A 21,701-nucleotide genomic window follows, 5' to 3' on the forward strand; every position below is an offset into this window, starting at 1 on the left:
CATTTGCTTGCAAAATATTTGCATTTCCCTAAAAACGGTTACCTTGAGAAACTTTGCGTTCACTCGCATAATTTTCACATTTCCCTCAAGAAACTTTGCATTCACTTGCAAAACCATTGCATCTGCTCACAAAACTTTCAGATTCCCCTGAAAAAGTTTGTTCTCTTTTATTTGCTCACAAAATATTAATGTTTCCTTCAGAAATTGCATTTGCTTGCAAAGAAAAGTTTCTCAGGGGAACGGCAAAATTGTGAGAGAATGCAAAAGCATTTGAGTATCAGTATCCCACCTCATTTTCTTTTTCATCACCATGTCCCCTTACAGGCATCATACTATTTAGTTGATTACATGTTTGTTTACGTTTATTCACATGTAATTATTTTGTGTGTGTGTGTGTAGTTGTTCAGGAAGCTGGAGCAATGTAACACAGAGCTGAAAAAATACAGCCATGTGAATAAAAAAGCCCTGGACCAGTTCGTCAATTTCTCAGAGCAGAAAGAGAAGTTGATTAAGAGGCAGGACGAGCTGGAGAGAGGCTACAAATCCATCATGGAGCTCATGAATGTCCTGGAGCTGCGCAAATACGAGGCCATCCAGCTCACCTTCAAACAGGTATGACTGAGACAGACTCCCTCAAGAAGTGTTTACATTTCAATATATATTTTAATTATTTTTCTCTCTATTAAAAATGAAGCATTTTCCACTTTATTTTTATTTTTTAATGGCTGCCCATTTTCCACAAGTTTGTATGATTCTTTAGGGTCTTCATGAAATATATTGGAGGTCGACCGATATGGGTTTTGCACTGGCCGATGCCGATATTTAGAAATCAGGGCAGCCGATGGCCGATATATGATGCAGATTTTTTTTTTTGCTGATATGTTAATCCGATTTTCTTTTTTATCTTTTTTTTCCTTCATCTCATAAAAGTGACTGAGTAAATGATTATTGCGAGGTACAAAATCGTAATAGTAGTAGTAGCCTAATTCAGAGTAATAATACATGGCTCAAAGCTTAAGCACCTTCTCAAAACAGTTCTGAAGCATGCATTTTGTTTATGTTTGCTGACACACCAGTGTTTCCCACAGACTTGCAAATACAAATTCATTCTCTGCCAGCAGGAGGCACTGTTGGAGCGGAGATCTAGCGGTTTCCCCGGTAACGGCTGTAATCTAATAAGCACTGCTCTCACAAACGCTAACGTTACTTTCAGGCATTACAGGAAAGACGAAATGAAAATGACATCGAAGCTTTTCTGAAGACGGTCGGTTCTTTTTCAAAGATACATTCATATAAAATCACCCGTGCTGCATTTTAATTTTGAAACGTGGAGTGATCAGTTTATTCAACGAGGTAACTCAATGTATGGGAAACACTGGACACTGCTATAAGTCAAATGGCCAAGTGATAACATAAATAAAAGCATTCACACATATTACACAGCCTGCTGCTCATAACTGCTTAAGAGTGCACTGGCCACGAGCGATGACATCGTGGATGCTGTTGTTGGACCTACGCACATATTGCATGAGGAAAGTTAAGGTGCATGTTATAATCAGCCCAGAAGTTTCGTCTGAACTGCATGTGTTTCTGCTTTCACATGCAAATGACTTGTTGCACTTATGAATATGATAACTTTCCGGCATCAATTCTAGTAGGGTAAAACGTAATCCCGCTTTCGAAACAGTCTGTTTTGCCCTGCCATCATTAGCTGAAGCTGTGTGAACAAGAAGCGGCTGCAGAGTGAGTTGCTCCATCTCTCACGCAGCCAGAGAGAGATTCTCCTCTCCGGCGATCCGCAACAACGCTTAGCTGCCCACCGGTGCGCCTGCCTATAAATCGGCCTAATTTGCAACACAATCGGCCAATGCCGATTAATTAAAAAATGCCAAAAATCGGCCGATCAATCGGTCGACCTCTAGTCTATAAAATACTTTGGCTAAAATTCCTCAATGGTCATGTAAAACAACACCCTTTTTACCTTGTAAAAAACAGCTCTGTTTCCAGCGACCCGTTTCGGTGCTTATCTCTTTAAATGATAATGAGCTACTACTCCCCCCGCCCCTTTCTTCCATGGTGCGTGTTGACACAAGACGCATGAATAGCTGCCTTGGACTCTGTATGGCTCGGAGGTGGTCTTATTTAAATAACTAGCTATCTACGTAGAAACTGGCTGCAAATTGAAACCGTTCACTGGTTGGCACTGTTTCAGACTCAGACAGTCCATAACGAACTGGCTGCTTGTTTTCTTTTCAGCTTTTCTGAGCTGGCAGACACACCAGAAACCTAACTAAATGCTAAAAAAGTTAATAATAATAAATTTAATAAATTTTAATAAAACTTTAATAAATCTTAATTATTGAAAAAAGAAAAAAAAGTCATCTGTGCCCACTTATGAATACTGCTTTGTCCCTCTACAGGTGTCTAAGAATTTCAGCGAGGTATTTCAGAAGCTGGTGCCCGGTGGTAAAGCAACTCTGGTGATGAAGAAGGGAGACACTGAAGGTGGACAGTCTCAGGACGAGGGCGAGGGAGCGGACAGTGAGAGGGGATCTTCCTCCCAGAGCAGCGTTCCCAGTGTAGACCAGTTCACTGGAGTGGGCATCAGGGTAAGGAGAGGATGGAAAATCAAATGTTTGTGTGCTGTAAGTGCAGTTATTACATGCTGATATTTGACCAATCGTGTGTTTGTGTGTGTACGTCAGGTGTCATTCACCGGTAAACAGGGAGAGATGAGGGAGATGCAGCAGCTTTCTGGAGGTCAGAAGTCTCTGGTGGCTCTGGCTCTCATCTTTGCCATCCAGAAATGTGACCCTGCTCCTTTCTACCTGTTTGATGAAATTGACCAGGCTCTAGACGCACAGCACAGAAAAGCAGTGTCAGGTACCATCAGCCAGTGCATTGTTGAAAGGCTTGGTCAAAAATAAACTGCTACATCATCAGAAAGCAGCGTATATGAAATTTATGTTTATATAATTCTACCAGAAATGTTGTATTTGAAGTTTCTCATGTCAACACAGCAGACAAAATGCTTTTTCAGGGCTCCAGACTGCGCCTGAAATGATCGCATTTGCGACCAAAAATATTAATTTGCTAGTGATATTTTTGCTGAGGTTGCCACTGTTAAATTTACATGTTATGACTTCAAAATTAGCATCTAATGCCTTTTTCCTATTTGTTTTGTGATGGCATCTTTGCTATGTTGATGTAATAAACTGAGACGATGCGCATCAAAGTAAAAAAAAATAAAGTAGTGAAAAAAACTAACTTTCAAACAGCCCTCATCTCTGCCGAACAGCAGCTAAAAGCAGCTCCAGTTGTGGCAGCATGAGAGAGATCAAAAATGACGGAGATGTGCGAAGTAAAAGTGCAGAAAAGCAGTGTCTGTTTCGTGCACAGCTTGAACAAACTACAACAGGTAAAGCTGTGTAGCTGTGTGGATATTAACAATATATCGTTAACTGTTCTCGTTTATAATTTATACTAATATGGCTTCTTGTTATCAAGATCTTTAGTCTAAATGCTGTGTTCTGTTAATGTGTGAGCTTCATATTATTTGTAGCGCAACTTGCAGTCCAGTAATCACAAGCTTTGTGCTGTTACCTTTTAATAAACAAAGTATGAGTTTTAAAATTCTGCCAAATTCATAACTGAATTCAAACAATAAATACAGTTTTGTTGCTCTTTAATGTAGCATGAGCGATCGTGGCTGGACATGCTCAGTTCAAGCGGCACGTGAACATATCAAAGCTTTCTCTTTACTGCTATAGTGTGAACATTCAATGTTTCAAACTCCGGAAAATGTGTAAAGCTTGTAAACAATGACACGTAACAAAACATTTACCACAGAATAACCATTCAGCGTCCATAAGCTCATCAGTCAGCTAGAAAAAGTAACTATAAAGAGGAGCGTTTTGATAAATTTATGCCCTATATTGCATATTCATATTTTTACTTAACCTGTTGACATAAGAAAGAATGCAAGGAGCTAAAGATTAAATTCAACACCTCCTATATAAATGCATGTTACTAGTGAAGAAAAACAGACTTGATGTGTGCAAGACAACACTAGGATGCATTGAAGAGGAGCCCAAACTCGATGGCAAAGTGATGCTGATATAATTATGGTCCGTGATTATGCCACAGATTCTGTGTAATAAACAAATCTTTGTGACTATATAGTTCTGAAGTGGGAAAAGACGTTTAGTTCCCACTTTAAGTGGACCTTAGTTCCCAAGACATCTACAAGATGGAATAAAATGCTGATGCTGTAAAAGGAGGGGAGACATAGACATGACTGAAATGTTAGTGTTAAAAAGAAAGAAAGAAAACATGTTAATTGTGTGGCACTTAAAAAAATTTTTTGGCACCTAATTTTGTTTCTTATAGGAGCCAATGGCTCCTAAAGTGATTTTTTTTTTTTCTTTTTTGTCTGGAGCCGTTTTTAATTCTATCACAAATACTTAATTTTCTGTAAGTTTCTGATTTTGACACGGCAATATTTTCTGTTTTCAGAAAAACAATGTTTTTTCATAACAAAATGTTTTCACTACAAATGTTTTTTTCTTTTTACTATGAACTATTTTTTGACACTGCATCCACTACAAACAAGGTTTTGTTTTTCACATTTTTTTTCCAAACATTTTCTTTTCACAACAAATTTTCAAACTAAAACCAAAATGTCTTTTTTTTCACTACAAACGAGGCTTTGTATTTCCTTTTTTTTTTTTCTTCCACAAACATTTTTTATTTATTTTTTTCTTCATTTCCTTTTCCTCACGTTTTTTTTTCTCACAATAACAACATCAAAATGTTACTGCTTTTGCTTGAAGTAAATTAGAAGTGGTTTTGCGGTGTATTGATATTTTGTATTGTCTTTCAGACATGATCGTGGAGCTGGCTGGACATGCTCAGTTCATCACCACGACCTTCAGACCCGAGCTGCTGGAGTCGGCCGACAAGTTCTACGGCGTCAAATTCAGAAACAAGGTAACCGGCAACATTCACACTCTGATGTGCCAAGTAATTAACAAATGGAAATGAGTCTTCTGCATAGAAAATGAACTATAAATGGAAGTCTTTTCAAGTTGAAGTTGTACAGATGAGGTCCCCAGACTTACTGTGTGTGTGTGTGTTCATTAGGTGAGTCACATCGATGTGATCTCAGCAGAGCAGGCGAAGGACTTTGTGGAGGATGACACCACTCACGGCTAAGAGAAACAATACACCTCGATCACTCATTTTCCTCGTTTCTCACCCCCGTCTCACCTGGTGTTTTTCCATTAAAAGCCGTTAAAAGCCCACTTGGAAATAAATGCAAAGTTTTTTTTTTCCCCCTCATATTCTGAACGGGGATATACTGACTAATTGTTGTTTTACAGTTATTTTTTGTATTTTCTTTCCTCTTTGTTGATTCTCGTATTTCAAGGATAAAACACTGAACATGTTTTTCAATATTTTGATGAAATGAGCCATGCTTTGCACCTGCTTCAGCCCGAGTTATTTAAAGTTGAGGAAGTTCAGCCACTCTGTTTCAGAGTTAAGCTTCATTAGGGGAACTTATGTAGTTGCTGAGACTGAGTACACAGGTAGGTGAATGTTAAAGATCTACGGTTTGCAGTCTGCCTGTTCGGCACCAGTTCTCTCTTCCTCACTGCTCTAAACCAGCATGAGCTGTTCCTTCATAGTCTTTTTTTTTTTTTAAGCGATACGGCTCGTTTTGAGGTTTTCCAAATGAGCCTAAATGTTTTTATTAATGTTTCGTTGATTTCATTTCTTCTTTAGGTCATTGTGATTTATAGTCTTTTAATGTGTTTTCTGTTACCCAAAAATAATAAAATAACCCTGGTCTTTATCAACATGCACTGGTGTCTTGCCGCTAGAGGGCGCTGTTGTCACACAATGTACTGTTTTGATGTTATTACATCGTTATGTGGTTGTGCTACACCTTGCAAGGAAAAAGACTTTGAGACTCATTTTGGCTTGGGCAAGTAAGTACATTTTATAAATAAATTATATATACAAATGTAAAGAGTATATCCTTGCAAGTTTATATATTTTATATTATATATATATTTTAAATATATCTGTTTTTGTAGGCTTTTTGAAATCAGATAAGCTCTAATGAAATAAATCTTAAGGTAAAATTTTTACCCTGAGCATATAATTTAAATAAGAATTTCTATTTTATAATGCTTCTCTTAATGTTTTCCATCCTAGTGTCTGTCAAACCTGAGCTTATGCAGATTAGAGTTGTGTGTGGAGATCAGGCTTTGCAGAGAACATGCTTGTCAGTAATAGGTTTGTAGTCATTGTTAAAGGTGAGTCATGTTCACTGAAACATTCTGGGGAAATTGGATCCTCTTTCCATCTGCCAACAACACAAATGCAATTTTATCTGCCAGATCTGCTCAGCTGATCCAAGAGTCCTTTGGGCATGTCCATCTCTCTTCTCTTAACTGCTCACGCACTTCTCTCTGCCAGAATCGCGACCTAGATCAGCCCCTCAACATAATCAACAGATGAGACCACCCCATAATCACGGCGAGGCCTGGATAAACCTTGCATAAATCTGTCCCTGCTTTACAGTCATTCACCACACAAGTTAATTTGTTCTCTGACAGGTGCCATGTCAAACCTATAAGCACTTGGTCTTTCCATGTGCCCTTGACTCTGTCTGTGAACAGTGTTAGGGTCCCATTAAACTTGTCAGTTTTGTGAGCAGTGGCCTGATGGGAGAACAGATGCTGCTATCTCAATGGCAGACATGTGTACAAGTACCTAAGGCCCAAGTCCGAGTGTTTATAAATATTAGTATTAATAATAATATTAGGATTAAATAAAAAATTATGATATGTATGTATGTATTAGGGCTGGGACAATAAATCGATGCATTGCGAATCGAGAAATGATTCTGCATCGATTCTGCGATCTGTGATTCTCTCTTGAATCGATTCTGAGCTTAGTTTTTAACAGCAGATGGCACTGCGTGCTTTAGAAATAGCTGTATTTTGCTTGCTTCCAGTTCCTTACACATGCACCATTTGAACCTAAAATAATTCAAAAAGGTTGAAGCGAATTACAAGGATGCTCACTGTGGGCTGTGTTTACATTAATCTCGCATCATAAAAGCCGATGTGCAAGTACATTTAATCACTTACATTATTCAGCCGAACACACAAGGGCTCTTCTTCGTGAGCATTTGAGTGTGCGGTTAAAAACTAGCCTTGAGCATCATCTGCTGTTAAAAACTAAGCTCAGAATCGATTCGAGAGAGAATCGCAATGCATTACGAAGATCTCATAATCGATCAACGAATCAGGATGCATTGATTTATTGTCCCAGCACTAATATATATATATATATATATATATATGGTCTTGTGAAGGTTGTCATACCCCTCATTTTTTCATCTTTTATTGTTGCTGCCACTGCTTTAAATTACTTTTTCCACATGAACCTACACTCCATACACCATACTACAAAGTAAAAAACAGATTCGTGACAACTTGGCAAATTTATTAAAAATAAAAAAATAAGTATTCATACCCAACGCAGTGCTTGATTTAAGCACCTTTACAGCTTTGTACATCTGCATTTGGTAGTTATCTTTCATTCTTCTCCTCACCTCTTCAGTTCTCAAGCTCTGTCAGGTTGGATGGAGGCCGACAGACATTTTCAGGTTTCTTCAGAAATGTTCGATTGGGTTCAATCCCAGGATTCAATCTGGACTAGGTTTTCATTAAGGCTATCTCTATATTTTGCTTGCTTCTACTCTGGCCGCTGAAAAATACCCCCACAGCATGAGGCTGCGAACCACCACTGTTGGGATGCTGCTGTGCAGGTGATGAGTAGTGCCTGGTTTCCTCCACATGATGCTTGGAACTGAGGTTCATCAGACCAGAGAATCTTGTTTCTCACAATCTGAGAGTCCTTTAGCTGTTTTTTGTTTGTTGCTAATTTCAATTTGGTTTTCATGTGTCTTCACTGAGGAGGAGATTGAGTCTGGCTACAGTGCCATAAAGCCCAGATCAGTAGAGTTGTTACAGTGATCTTTGTCCTTCAGTAAGTTTCTCCCATCTACATATATGATCATGAAGCTCAACTAGAGTGACCATCAGCTTCTTGTCACCTCTCTAACCAAGACCCTTCTCCATCGATTGCTCAGTTTGGCCAGGAGGACAGCTCTAGGAAGAATCCTGGTTGTTCCAGACTTCTTCCATTAATGGAGGCTACATGCTTATATGAACCTTCAATGCAGCAGATTTTTTAAATTATTTTTTTTCTCGTAGCTTTATAACATTACAGTTGAACCACTGATGTCACATGGACTATTTTAACAATGTCCTTACTACCTTTCTGGGCCTTGAGCGTGGTGGTTACATTGCTGGCAGGGTCAGAAAGCTCTTGAATTTCATCAAAAATATTTGAAGATGAACGAAGATATTATGGGTTTGGAACAACATGAGGGTGAGTAATTAATGACGGAAATTTCATTTTTGTGTAAACTATCCCTTGAAGTTTTAAACCCTTCTCAGCCGACAACTACGCGCTCCACATATAACCACTCGCTGAGGCATCATTGTGTCATTGCTGTTCCATTTATATTCATGAAGACACAGCGCCTCAACCCCATGTGAAAAGGCATTTACTACCTGCCGTTTTGAGTGGGAACTGCATTCGTTCCTTTTTTAAAGCAGTTTTATGAGGGTGTACGGGACCTGCCAGTCAACCACACCTGGAATTGAACTTTGAACGTATAATTATAATATATGCATACTTTAACCATTATTGCTGTTCTGATGAGTGACTGTTGATTTTTTCAATCCAGTGTAGCATAAACATTGTGTCATATAGGGGCGAGTTATTGTAAATGGCATCAACAGCTGTGGCCCAGCCTTTTTCAGAATAGCGAACTAGTGCAAAGGGGCCACGCCATGACTTAGCATAGGGCTAACGAACGGGGGTGCTAATGTGAACGGAGTGGATTGTCACATAGGTGTTGCTTTCTGCCCTTTTTAGAAATGAAAGTCTCTTTAATGACTTTTCTTTTTTTTTCTTCATTGCCAACACACCTTAAATTATGTATTGCGTTTAATATTATTTGGTTTCTGGTATAAAATAGCCGAATTAAATTCAATTAAATCATATTTTCACATTAAAATAATTGAAAAATATATATAATTTTCATAAATTACATTTGGAAATGTTTATATTTATTTCAGTTTTTGCTGGATTTATAATCAAATTATTTTCATGGTGGATTTTCATTGATTGAAAGGCGTTTGAAACAATAATGAAGGCATGATTAAAAAAAAGCGTCTTAAGAAGTGTTCAAATGAACTTTTATTCATGCCCTGCTCCACCTGTCGTGTGTGTGACTGTTTCTGAGGGGTTTCTGTGGATTGTAAATGGCATCAACAGCTGTGGCCCAGCCTTTTTCAGAATAGCGAACTAGTGCAAAGGGGCCACGCCATGACTTAGCATAGGGCTAACGAACGGGGGTGCTAATGTGAACGGAGTGGATTGTCACGTAGGTGTTGCTTTCTGCCCTTTTTAGAAATTAAAGTCTCTTTAATGACTTTTCTTTTTTTTTCTTCATTGCCAACACACCTTAAATTATGTATTGCGTTTAATATTATTTGGTTTCTGGTATAAAATAGCCGAATTAAATTCAATTAAATCATATTTTCACATTAAAATAATTGAAAAAAATATATAATTTTCATAAATTACATTTGGAAATGTTTATATTTATTTCAGTTTTTGCTGGATTTATAATCAAATTATTTTCATGGTGGATTTTCATTGATTGAAAGGCGTTTGAAACAATAATGAAGGCATGATTAAAAAAAAGCGTCTTAAGAAGTGTTCAAATGAACTTTTATTCATGCCCTGCTCCACCTGTCGTGTGTGTGACTGTTTCTGAGGGGTTTCTGTGAGCAGTTGTCCTGCTAATGTGGAACATTTTGTTCAGTGCTTGCCGTTTTAGTGCCATTTCTTAAACCGGATCTGCTTTCCTGCAAGACAAGAATGAACACTTTGGGATTGTGACTGTGAGTGTCACACATCTGGGGGTGTCAGCAGGAGGCTGATAGATATCTTATGCATTTGCTGTTCATTATTTTAACAGTCACAATGAGTGACAAATTAAAATTCTTTATGCTTATATTTGATATATTTTCTATCTGTTGTTCATTCAGTCTCTCATTCTGTCTAGTTGTTCAATATATTGATCATTCTATGTATGTCTTTGTCATTTGTCCATTCTGTTTTCTGTCTTTAGATCTATCTATCTTATACAAGGACATTGTTTTTTCACTAATGCCTTCAGTAGTTATTATTAGTTATTGAAGGCTATGAGGATTTCAAGTTTCAAACTAATTTCACTGACTTCCCAAAGACTTTTATCCAGGTTAAACTTCTTTACACATCTTGGTTTCGTTGATAAGAAATCCTGCCCAGTGTTTTGAGTCAACTGAAACCCAAACACAAGATCACTTCAGCCAGCATACAGATCGTTAATAGATCTTTGTTTCTGGGACTCTCCGTCAGCAGTAATGTTCCAGAGCTTTACAGTGAGAGAATCCAAGGCTTTGCACATAGACGTGCATCAGGGGCCCCATTGTCCCTCACAAAATGTTAATGGTTGGAAATGTTAATAATCTGTACACGGGGCTCTGGCCTTTGATGATCCGTTGACTAAACTGATCCGGCAGTTCTGAGTGACTGGCTAATGGCATTCCTCACACTTGCTCTATCATTGGCTGGAGAGAGAATGAAAGTGTACGGCAGCCCTCGGGGACTCCCAAATGGTCAAGTGCCTTTAACGTCCCTGCTTCATGTCGTATTCCTCCAGCTTTACCACCAGCCCCTTTGAGCACCCTTTTTTATCCACACTTTTTTTTAGACGTTTGAGGGTCTGGCAGAAGCTCAGTGAGAGGGCGCGAGTGGGCTATCTTTCATTACCGCTGCTGATCCCAGAGGCACTGGAGGCCGATTCAAAACAACACGGCTGCACGAAAAGACTGGACCTCCATTGGGCTTGAGTGCAGAAAAACCTCCTGTAACATTTAAGGAGAGACTCATTGGATTTAGTTTTTTTGGGTAGAAGGCTATTTCTACCATGAAGCAAACTTGGGACAAGGGTGTTTTTGAGAACGGCCAGTCTAAAATTATTGTTGAGAAACTTTTCACTGAACACCCCCAGAGGTAAGTAATGTGCTGCTGTGGGAAAAGTAGTTTGTGTTGCATGGAGATGTATGTGAAATCAATTTATTAATGAGTATATTAAGAAATCTTCTAAACACTTGATGTCACACGGTTCCTCTGGAGACACTGGGATGATGGATTGGTTTGATGAGTGTAACTTTGAGTTCCGCTGCATGTCTGAGCAGTATTATTGTAGCCAGAGGTCTAAACACAGTTATCATTCCTACCTGCTTATCCCATCATGCTTTATCTAATCACAAATGGAAACATGCAATTCACCTATTTTAAATTTAATGCAATATAATTTTAATATAATCAATTGCTTCATTTTATTACATCATCTATATTATACATGTTTATTTGAATGCATTTTTGTATTCTGTTGTCAATTTACTTTTAAATTTACTTTTTTTTCTAACATTGGTTCTGTTTTAGCTAACACTGAATATATGTCCTTGGTTCAGTTAATAACAGACCAGGTAACAATTTGTGTTAAGTAACAAGTTCAATACTGAAAAAAAATTCGAAATTAAATTAAATTCCAGAAAAGTTTTTTTCTTTACCTGTAATTATTAATAATAATTACCATTCCTTACTGATAAATATGGAATAAATAATAGTATTTATTGGAAATGGATTTGGTCAAATTTTGTGACAACAGTTAACGGGACTGTTAAGTAGGCTACTGAAATGAAGAAGAAAAAAAAAATATATATATATATATATATGTTTCCTTATATATTTATATTCAGTTAAATCCGAAACGAACATTAATAAGATTGTTAAATGTAATTATTAACATTACGGATTATTATGGAATAATGTTCTTTTATTTTAAAACTGACATTAGAGTAGACAAAGTTGTTGAATAGCTACAGAAGGTTTAAAAAAATTCAGTTGTATTAATTGCAAAATTAACAGTATTTAACACTTAAAAAAATTAAAAAATCATTTAAGAAAAGTAAACTCAAACTCTAGAATTAATTTGCATGTCTTGCTTAATAAATGATCTAAAAGTAAATATTCTCTTTAATGCATGCACTAAAACACTGATTTACACTACTGATTTAATGTTGTAGAATATAGGATATGACAGAAGATAACTATTCCCTTTCATTGTTTTGACAATTTGAATCACTTCTGAAGAAAGCGAAGAAAAGTGAAAAATGATGAACTTGGGTTTCCACAGATGGACAGCACATGTGAGCCATGTATGTGGCCCCGCTGAATGTTTTCAGCAGATGTTACTAGTGACAAACTGCTGTTTGCTTGTAACAGATAAATGGCACACGGCGTAATCAGTGCTGATGTGTGTGCATGTGATGACCACATTCCTGCAACATGCCTCTCTATGAAATCACTTAGCACTGGTCGAAATATAATACTAATAATGCAAAAACACTTGTGTTGAATACTGTGTTTTTGCAGTTAATATATATTTTGTATTATAAACAGTCGTTTAGATGGTTGCATAGGCAAGTTGTCTAAAGCACAATTTATTTAGTAAATATCCTGCACATTCACTAGGGTACGTCATTTGAGGAGTACTACGTAACTTCTAATTACGTGAGCTCTAATACGGGCAAACAAAATTAGCCCTGTATACCGGACGAACATGGCAGTAATATGCAGTCTTGAGTGAAAACCCCCTGTAGGGTCACCAGTGGCTGATGTATAGAAGCACGTGACTCTTCCGTGTGTGTTACTGACAAATGTGGATGCCAATATTGTTGCAGCGCTAAAAAGGTGTCCGTTTATGGTCGTGCCGTCCACTGATTCTATTTTAACCCATCAACATTCTCTGTTTTTGCACAACTCTTCCTGTGAGCAAGTGAAAGGTGTCTTACGTTGCATATAACCACTCTACACTTCATTATTGATTTTTAGTGTGTGTGTGTGTGTGTGTGTATATATATGTATATATATATATATATATATATGAAAATAAATATAAACAGGGTTTCTGCAGGTCTTGCGTCTTAATTCACCCTTCCACAAATGAAGGCCTTAAAAAGGTCTTAAATCAGAGCAGAAACTTAAATTTAATCACAGCATGTAATGTTGCATGCATTGCAAAAAAAAAAAAAAGGGGGAATATCTTCCTCAGTATTTCTGTCTTGTTTTCCAATATAAATATCCTTTAATCAAGATGTGTTTACTTGAGATGCAAAATGAAGATATGAATCTTGTTTTCTGAGAAATGGATCAAAAGGAACCACGTTTATGCTTAAAACAAGAACAAATATGTCAATGGGGTATGAAAACTTGTTTTCCCTTTGATTGAAGTTGTTCCTCTTTTGTAAGTTGCTTTAGATAAGTGTCTGCTAAATGTAATGTAAATAGTTTTTTCTGAGCCCACTGGCAGATATTCATTCTTTTAGATCAGTTTCACAGAAAACAAGACTTCTTGTGTCATTTTGCTTCTTGATTTAAGAATCTTTAGACACGTGCACTGGAAAACAAGACAAAAATAAAGATGAAGAACATCACTTTTGCAGTGAGATCCAAAAGCACAGTACAAGTTATTTCCATATAGTGATTGGAAATATAACTTCAAATCTTAAGCAATTTTTTTAATACAATGAATTAAAAAGCAGTGGAGAATTATTGGAAGTATCATTTTCAAACCTTGAAGTTTTGCTAATACACACATTGCGTTTCTTAAATGTTATTAAATGTAGTCTTAAAAAGGTCTTAAATATACCTTCATAAAACCTGCAGAAACCAGCAGGACAAAAGTTTGGAATAATTCCGATTTTTAAATGTCTGTTACGCTCAACAAGGCAGCAATTATTTGAAATAAGTAAATAAATAATATTGTGAAATATTATTACAATTTAAAACTTTTTTTCTTTTTGAAAATATTTAAAAATGTGATTTATTCCCGTGATGCATCATTATTCCAGTCTTCAGTGTCACACAATCCTTCATAAATTATTCTTAAATCATTCTTAATCATTCTTAAATGCTAAAATTGTAAAATGCAACTTAACCTAGTCAAAAATTTATATATTTAAGCAACTCTTCAATCTCTCTCTCTCTCTCTCTCTCTCTATATATATATATATAGGATTTTTCAAGTAAGTTGTAAAAGATTTTTCAAGTAAACTTGATCTCTCAAGTTATCAACATTTGCATTGTTGTGTGAAGCGGAAATATTTGTATCTGTATTTAAAAACACTTCGAACACAATCAAAAATAATCCAGTTGTCAGTATCATTTTAAATGTGACTATTATCATTTTGAGATACTAAGGTTAATTGTTTAAAAGTCCCTTCCAGGTTGGCTCCTGCATTAAAACGCCGCAGTGCATTAATCCCTCAGCGGCCTGCGTGAAGATTTTCACAGCCAGCGAAAGGTCGTGGGCTCTGACAGTGCGGTGAAAGATGGGGTATTTTTGATGGATTGTTTTTAAATAGCGCAGTGGGCCACAGCATTAGAGCTGGTATTGTCAGGATGTATCAGGACTGTTGTGGTGTTGTCCGCCACACACTATCGCTCCCTCTTTTTTCCCATACGTCCCTCCTCAGCTGCTCTCTATCACTCTGCCAGCCCGACCCAAAGGGGGAAATTGCCTCGTACCCCCAGGAACGTGAAGGCTGATGGGAGTCCCAGACACCATTCTGGTTTATAGCACTTCTGAGTTTTCCGGATACTGGTGTAAACTGCCGTGTGAATATGCCCCTGGAAAGGTACATTTGTGTTTTTTTTGTTTTGTTTTAGTATTTCACTTTTTTCTACTGCAGTGATGGTTGGTGGTGTCATTTGACCTTTGAACAGTTGGATCTAGAAGTTTCAAACGTCGTAAAGAGTGGTAAATACCATTTCTTAGCGATGGCCTGAGCGCTGTGTTGACCTTGGCTCTTCATAGCATGCGTGTTTGCTAGTATTACCAGGGATGCTTAAATCACAGCTGGGAAATATGTTGTGAATGCCTTTGTCCCTTCAGCTCTTAAGACTACTGGCTATTGGGTTGCCTTTTGTCATTAGCTTCATGTGAATGCAGTCATGAAGGCATATGGTAACACAATGGCCATTCTGGTTTATAGCACTTCTGAGTTTTCCGGATACTGGTGTAAACTGCCGTGTGAATATGCCCCTGGAAAGGTACATTTATGTTTTTTTTGTTTTGTTTTAGTATTTCACTTTTTTCTACTGCAGTGATGGTTGGTGGTGTCATTTGACCTTTGAACAGTTGGATCTAGAAGTTTCAAACGTCGTAAAGAGTGGTAAATACCATTTCTTAGCGATGGCCTGAGCGCTGTGTTGACCTTGGCTCTTCATAGCATGCGTGTTTGCTAGTATTACCAGGGATGCTTAAATCACAGCTGGGAAATATGTTGTGAATGCCTTTGTCCCTTCAGCTCTTAAGACTACTGGCTATTGGGTTGCCTTTTGTCATTAGCTTCATGTGAATGCAGTCATGAAGGCATATGGTAACACAATGCTGCATGGAAACACTTGTGTTTTGAGCTGTTTGATGTGTAGATGCGATAGGAGAGGCCTATAAAATTCTAAAATGACAGGAAAGAGCTGAACTTGAGTCACTATGACTTTTTTAAAGCAAGAAATGTTCCCTTTGTTGGTTCTGGAACAACATTTATGTCAAAGTCTTAAAGTTGAAAAATAGTGGGTAAGACCATTGAATAAAGGTCTGTGTTGAGTTCAAATGGGCTTGTGAGATCTCCAACTGGCAAATTAATCTGCTAATCACGTGCGTGCTGAACGGTAGGGTCTCATCCATACGTATTACGGATCAACTGCGATCCATTTAACTCCTAATATGTGACAGATCCGAGCAATCTTTCATTTACTTATTTAACATGAAATTGTCAAATTGCTACTCCTTATCAATCGCATACAAAGAAAATACAGAATAATTAGAACAATCATTAACATAACAGAGTGTGTCACACATTTTTCCCAGAACGTTCTTGCGACTCGGTAGCAATTCTTCCATGGCCCGGTACACTCTTAAAAATAAAGGTGCTTCAAAAGGTTCTTCAAGCGATGCCATAAAAGAACCATTTTTGGTTCCACAAAGAGACATTCTGTCAAAGGTTCTTTAAAGAACCATCTCATTCTTGCGTTTTTGTAATCTGAAGAACCTTCTTTCGCCACAAAGAACCTTTTGTGAAACAGAAAGGTTCTTCAGATGTTAAAGTTTCTTTATGGAATCATTTAGACAAAAAGATTCTTCTATGGCATCGTGAAGCACCTTTATTTTTAAGAGTGTAGTGGGTCGCGACCCGGTGGTTGGGGACCTCTGGTCTAGACCAGTGGTTCTCAATTCCAGTCCTGGTGACCCCCCGCTCTGCACATTTTGCATGTCTCTCTCATTTTAACACACCTGATTCAAATCACCAGTTTGTTAGAAGAGAGGACTGGAATTGAGAACAACTGTACTAGACAATGGCGTACAAATAAGCAAAACCGCAACACTGTTAGCTTTGATGCTTTCGATTGTCATTGAAGAACTTAATTAGCTACCAAATAACGAAGGACTTCGGAACATTTGTGAAAAGGTTTTATCATCATGTGACAAGAAACAGAATGCCGATGCTAACATTAGCTTCAGCGATGCCATAAAAGAACCATTTTTGGTTCCACAAAGAGACATTCTGTCAAAGGTTCTTTAAAGAACCATCTCATTCTTGCGTTTTTGTAATCTGAAGAACCTTCTTTCGCCACAAAGAACCTTTTGTGAAACAGAAAGGTTCTTCAGATGTTAAAGTTTCTTTATGGAATCATTTAGACAAAAAGATTCTTCTATGGCATCGTGAAGCACCTTTATTTTTAAGAGTGTAGTGGGTCGCGACCCGGTGGTTGGGGACCTCTGGTCTAGACCAGTGGTTCTCAATTCCAGTCCTGGTGACCCCCCGCTCTGCACATTTTGCATGTCTCTCTCATTTTAACACACCTGATTCAAATCACCAGTTTGTTAGAAGAGAGGACTGGAATTGAGAACAACTGTACTAGACAATGGCGTACAAATAAGCAAAACCGCAACACTGTTAGCTTTGATGCTTTCGATTGTCATTGAAGAACTTAATTAGCTACCAAATAACGAAGGACTTCGGAACATTTGTGAAAAGGTTTTATCATCATGTGACAAGAAACAGAATGCCGATGCTAACATTAGCTTCATGTTTGGCAATGAAGTTGTCAAGCAATTAAACACTGCAATCAAATTTGTTGTGTAGGTGTATAGTCATCAACAAAGAGAGGAATGTTTACTTCAAGCATTTATGAAAATAATTTAATTTAGGATCTTCGACTTTTATTAGTTTTAAAGTTTCATCTATATGTAACCATGTTTGTGTGACATCGGCAAACCTGAAAACCAGCTAAGCGTCTTTATGCTTCCATTCACTGCGTCGCCTTCTGATATCTCTGTGATCTTTCATCGTAATTGCCAAGGCCAAATGCTTCTGACACCATTTGGCTAAATCTTGAGGTTCAGACAGTACGTCTGAATGTGCCTTGTTTCCTGCTGTGGCTTGGATCACATGAGAGTTTATTCAGAAAGGTGTGATCTCTCAAATATCAGCACTCGCCCTTTCAGCAACCATAAGATGGGTGCTGTCAGCTGCTTTGATCGATGGACACCGATAAAAACTAACAGCAATTAATGATCAAAAACAGTTTGGTTGGTTAAAGAAATTGGGAAGTGTCAGTGTTTGGAATGACATCGACACAAGTGCTATTTCCTTCACGTCCACGGACAAATGCAACAAATACAGTGTGAAAAGATTTGTCGACAAGGCGACAAGGCACGTTAGCTTGGTGAAAAAGTGTTAGGCTTGGCCCTCAGCTGGTGTCAACCGCTATCAGCCTATTTGTGGTGACACTTATTTGTTTCCATCTTTGCAGAATTGCGGGTTTCCTGTTGTTGCGTTGAGGTTCAGTCCTCTGGGCATGTGTTCATTGCTTTGTTGACACGTAGAAACAACTGGGCTAATCTACAAGTTAAATGTACGACAGTTTTATGGCACTAGCAACTTCTGCTATTTCACTGAAAGGACATTTCTGAACTTGGAACTATTTTAGAAGCAAAAGGCACTCCAGAAATTTACATTGGTGATATAATGACAACATGTATAATTGTCTGAAATAACTTACTTAAAAAAAATCTATCGTTAATTCGTTCATTCTATTTTTATTGTTTGTTCTATTTGTATATTGATTTATTTGATTGTTCGTTCCTTCTATCTATATATCTAATCTATCTATTGTTAATTTGTTATATCTATCGTTAGTTCTATCTATTGTAATATCTATCGTGCTGTCATTCTGTCTATATATCTATCTATCTATCGTTAGTTTTTTCATCTATTGTTTGTTCTATCTATATACCTATACATTTAAATTCATATTTATAATTATTTACTTTTTGACTAACTGGGAAGCTGAATAAAAAAAATATATATAAAAATAAACCTATATTTTAAGTAAGCCAAATATGTGACCTTGAGGTCTGATGACTTCAAAGTGCATCAGAAAAATTTCTCTGCATTATGTATTAATTTGTAGCTTAATCAAATAAATTGGGCCAACTCATCCACATCCAAGTGGTAAAACTGCATGAGTTTATATCTGATGTAATTAGAAATGGGAATCCTGATGCTGTTTCCCTTTTCAGAAAGTGCTCGATGTGACGTCACTGACAGCTCTATATGTGTTTGATTGAATTATATGTAATGAGCTCTGCTGTTGTGGTTGTCCTGCTGAGTGCCGAACATATGCTGAGTACACGTCAGCCAAGTGCAAAGGTCCCTGGGTAAACATTGTCTAAAATTAAAGGAGGTGTTTATCCAAGTTTAATTGGACGTCTGTCCCTGAGCAGAATCGATGCATGAGGCAAATCTGCTTATAAACTACATTTAGCCTTTATTTGATTGTTAAAATACAAGGTCCTCAAAGGGCAGGATTAAAAATCATTGTCATGCCACTGTAGGTACATTCAGTGTTCAATGTCAAATCCCTTTTGACATTGTGTGTCTGTCTGATAACTCCTGACAATACGGTATCACATATCACATTAAAGTCAATCCCTTTCCCTAAATAACTTTATCTCAGTGTTTCCTTGCCTATTTTGTCCACCACATCCCAATCAATTAATGACCCTTAATTCAGTATGTTCCTTTTAGCTCCATTATATTGTCCTTCTTTAAGGGGGGGGGGGGTCTGTCATTATTTACATTCATTATTAAGTCATGTTAGACCTGTATGCTCTTTTGCAACAAAATATTATACTAAAACAAAAAAATATATATTATATTGGATGTCATAATGATTAATTATATTTAAGCCACTTTTAAACAAAAATAATCAAGTAAATCAATAAAGTTAAATAAAAAAAAATTACACATTATACTTTTTCCCCATTTAAAAAAGAAATCAATTATTAATCATGATTAGTTAATTTAACCCAGCGAGTAATATAATTCTAAAAAAATAAATATAAAAATTTATATTTGAATGTTTTTTTTTCTTTATTTAGGTACATTAACTTCTGGTTGGGAGTCATTTATCTAGCTGATGCAGTTAAATTTATCTGAGAGGAATAGTTACACATTGGCAACCATTGCCAACCAGTAAACAAAAGTAAACTGGAAAAGTGCATCTTAGGGTTAGTGCTCAGGTCAAACATTGTTAGGAAAGATTACAAAGACAATTATAATTGCAGCTTACTAATGAATTATGCACAAAAAGAAAGTAAAAGGGGTCAGATTTGATTTGATTTGATGTTGACCTCAATGACCTGGCATCCAGTGTATCGTCCCCCGTCTCTTTCCATGTAACTAACATGTCACAGACCCTGACAAGAGCCCCGTCATGCCTAAATGCCAGGGATGTGTACGGTTTCGCTCCAAAGACTTTGAAATCTCTTGTCTAAAGATGTGGTTTGTAGCATGTGTGCTCACCATAAAGGCATTTTGCTTTCATCTACAGGCATCACAGTTCAGGAATTTGCGTTTATCCATCCAGCATGTTTGTTTTACAACCTGTAGCTCATTTTGTCCCATTGTGCAATCCTTTATGATGTCTTTAGTTATCAAATATATAATATTTCCATGTTAAAATACTTTCTCATATCCCAGTTTAATATACAGAGACAACTGTAAGCAAACCGTTTGTAAGTTGATTCCCCTGTAAACTGTAAACACACGTGTTTTTTAAAAACCAACCAGCCCAGCATAGCAACACTGACTCAGCCAATTGCATGAGCTTGGGGCGGAGCTATGTGTTTCCCTAACCAATAGCAGGCAGAGTCTTTGGGGGGGGGACCTGTTTGAAAACAATTAAGTCAGTTCCATTTTGGAGGCACAGATTATGCACTTCACCATCAAGATAAAAAAATTATTATACTACATTTATTTTAGGTAATATTATATGGTTTAAACTTAATTTACATATTAAATTGTTTTATAATGAAACAATTAAATGAATAATATTAAAGCACAAATCCTCAAACTTTAGGTTTATGATTTTGTGACTCATCTTGGCTAAATGGGACAATTATTATAATTACACTTATTAATAGGTTCCCTGGTAAATAACCTATTATCATTCTCTCATACTTGACACCATCACACATCGAGAATAAGCCTTTTTCATCAAATAATAAGTGTTTCAGCTTGAGGTTGATTGAATTTCTAACACCTCATGTGTTCGCATTAGGTAGCAGTATGGATTTCTCTATGAAATCTTTACAGGGTTTAGTATAGGCTTGTAAGTGTTAAGTACTGTGCTAAATATTCCTTTTGTTGCTTTCCGCTTTATGGTGTTTTCACACATTCTCTCTTATCAGGTCTTCAGTATGTCATAAAATGGTACTTTAGGTCCAGCTAAAACAGATGTGGGCTGACCAAAGAAAGTTCAGGGGTCACAAATGTGCTTTTATCAGCAAACGACCCAAGATAATTCAGTCAGGTAATACATCAATTTAAGCTGTGTTGAGCATCAATGGAGAAAGATGCCTTTTAGATCCAAATAGTGTACCATCTACTAGATGGGACTAACTGACTGACTTTCTGAAGTGTGCTGGGCATTCCTCTGGACGGCCTTTAAAAACTACTGAAACCAAAGAGCCCTGAACACTGTCTCCTGTCAGCAGACGGGGCCGCTTGGCCCTCAGAACCAAAGCACATGATTAACATACAGTACAAATAAAACTAGACTTCTTCGAGATGCAGCTCTGACATGGTGACAGAGAACGGTGGCCGCTAACAATAGAATGACACCACATGGTTTCATTCACCAATTTGACATTTATTATATTATATTGTATTGTATTGTATTATATAGTTGGTGTTACTGATGAAATCAAAAATTAATTTTTTCATATATGAAAATCATATATGGTGCGCCTTGACACTTCTAAAGAAAGCTAAGATGTTGTATAAGACCCTAAATTCTCGCTTTATTAATTATCTTTACTTCAAACCCTGACAAGTCATGGTTGATTTGTGGTGTATTCAGATACA

At 37.1% G+C, this 21,701-nt stretch overlaps 2 protein-coding genes across 2 annotated transcripts in view; both read left to right on the forward strand.

Moving 5' to 3' along the window:
• Positions 1-5,865, forward strand: part of LOC107559540 (structural maintenance of chromosomes protein 3-like) — a 24,779-nt gene extending 18,914 nt beyond the window's left edge. Inside the window, exons 25-29 of the mRNA XM_016243401.1 lie at positions 400-612; positions 2,421-2,609; positions 2,706-2,883; positions 4,883-4,989; positions 5,143-5,865. Of these exons, the coding sequence (XP_016098887.1) occupies positions 400-612; positions 2,421-2,609; positions 2,706-2,883; positions 4,883-4,989; positions 5,143-5,214 (759 nt within the window). The 3' untranslated portion in view covers positions 5,215-5,865. The remainder of the gene's footprint in view (positions 1-399; positions 613-2,420; positions 2,610-2,705; positions 2,884-4,882; positions 4,990-5,142) is intronic.
• Positions 5,866-14,813: 8,948 nt separating this feature from the next.
• Positions 14,814-21,701, forward strand: part of LOC107559541 (RNA-binding protein 20-like) — a 55,858-nt gene continuing 48,970 nt past the window's right edge. Inside the window, exons 1-2 of the mRNA XM_016243402.1 lie at positions 14,814-14,903; positions 15,202-15,318. Coding sequence (XP_016098888.1) covers positions 14,814-14,903; positions 15,202-15,318 — 207 coding nt within the window. The remainder of the gene's footprint in view (positions 14,904-15,201; positions 15,319-21,701) is intronic.

The sequence above is a fragment of the Sinocyclocheilus grahami genome, unplaced genomic scaffold (assembly GCF_001515645.1).
Source record: "Sinocyclocheilus grahami isolate Dianchi unplaced genomic scaffold, SAMN03320097.WGS_v1.1 scaffold691.1, whole genome shotgun sequence".
In the NCBI taxonomy this organism is placed as follows: Eukaryota; Metazoa; Chordata; class Actinopteri; order Cypriniformes; family Cyprinidae; genus Sinocyclocheilus; species Sinocyclocheilus grahami.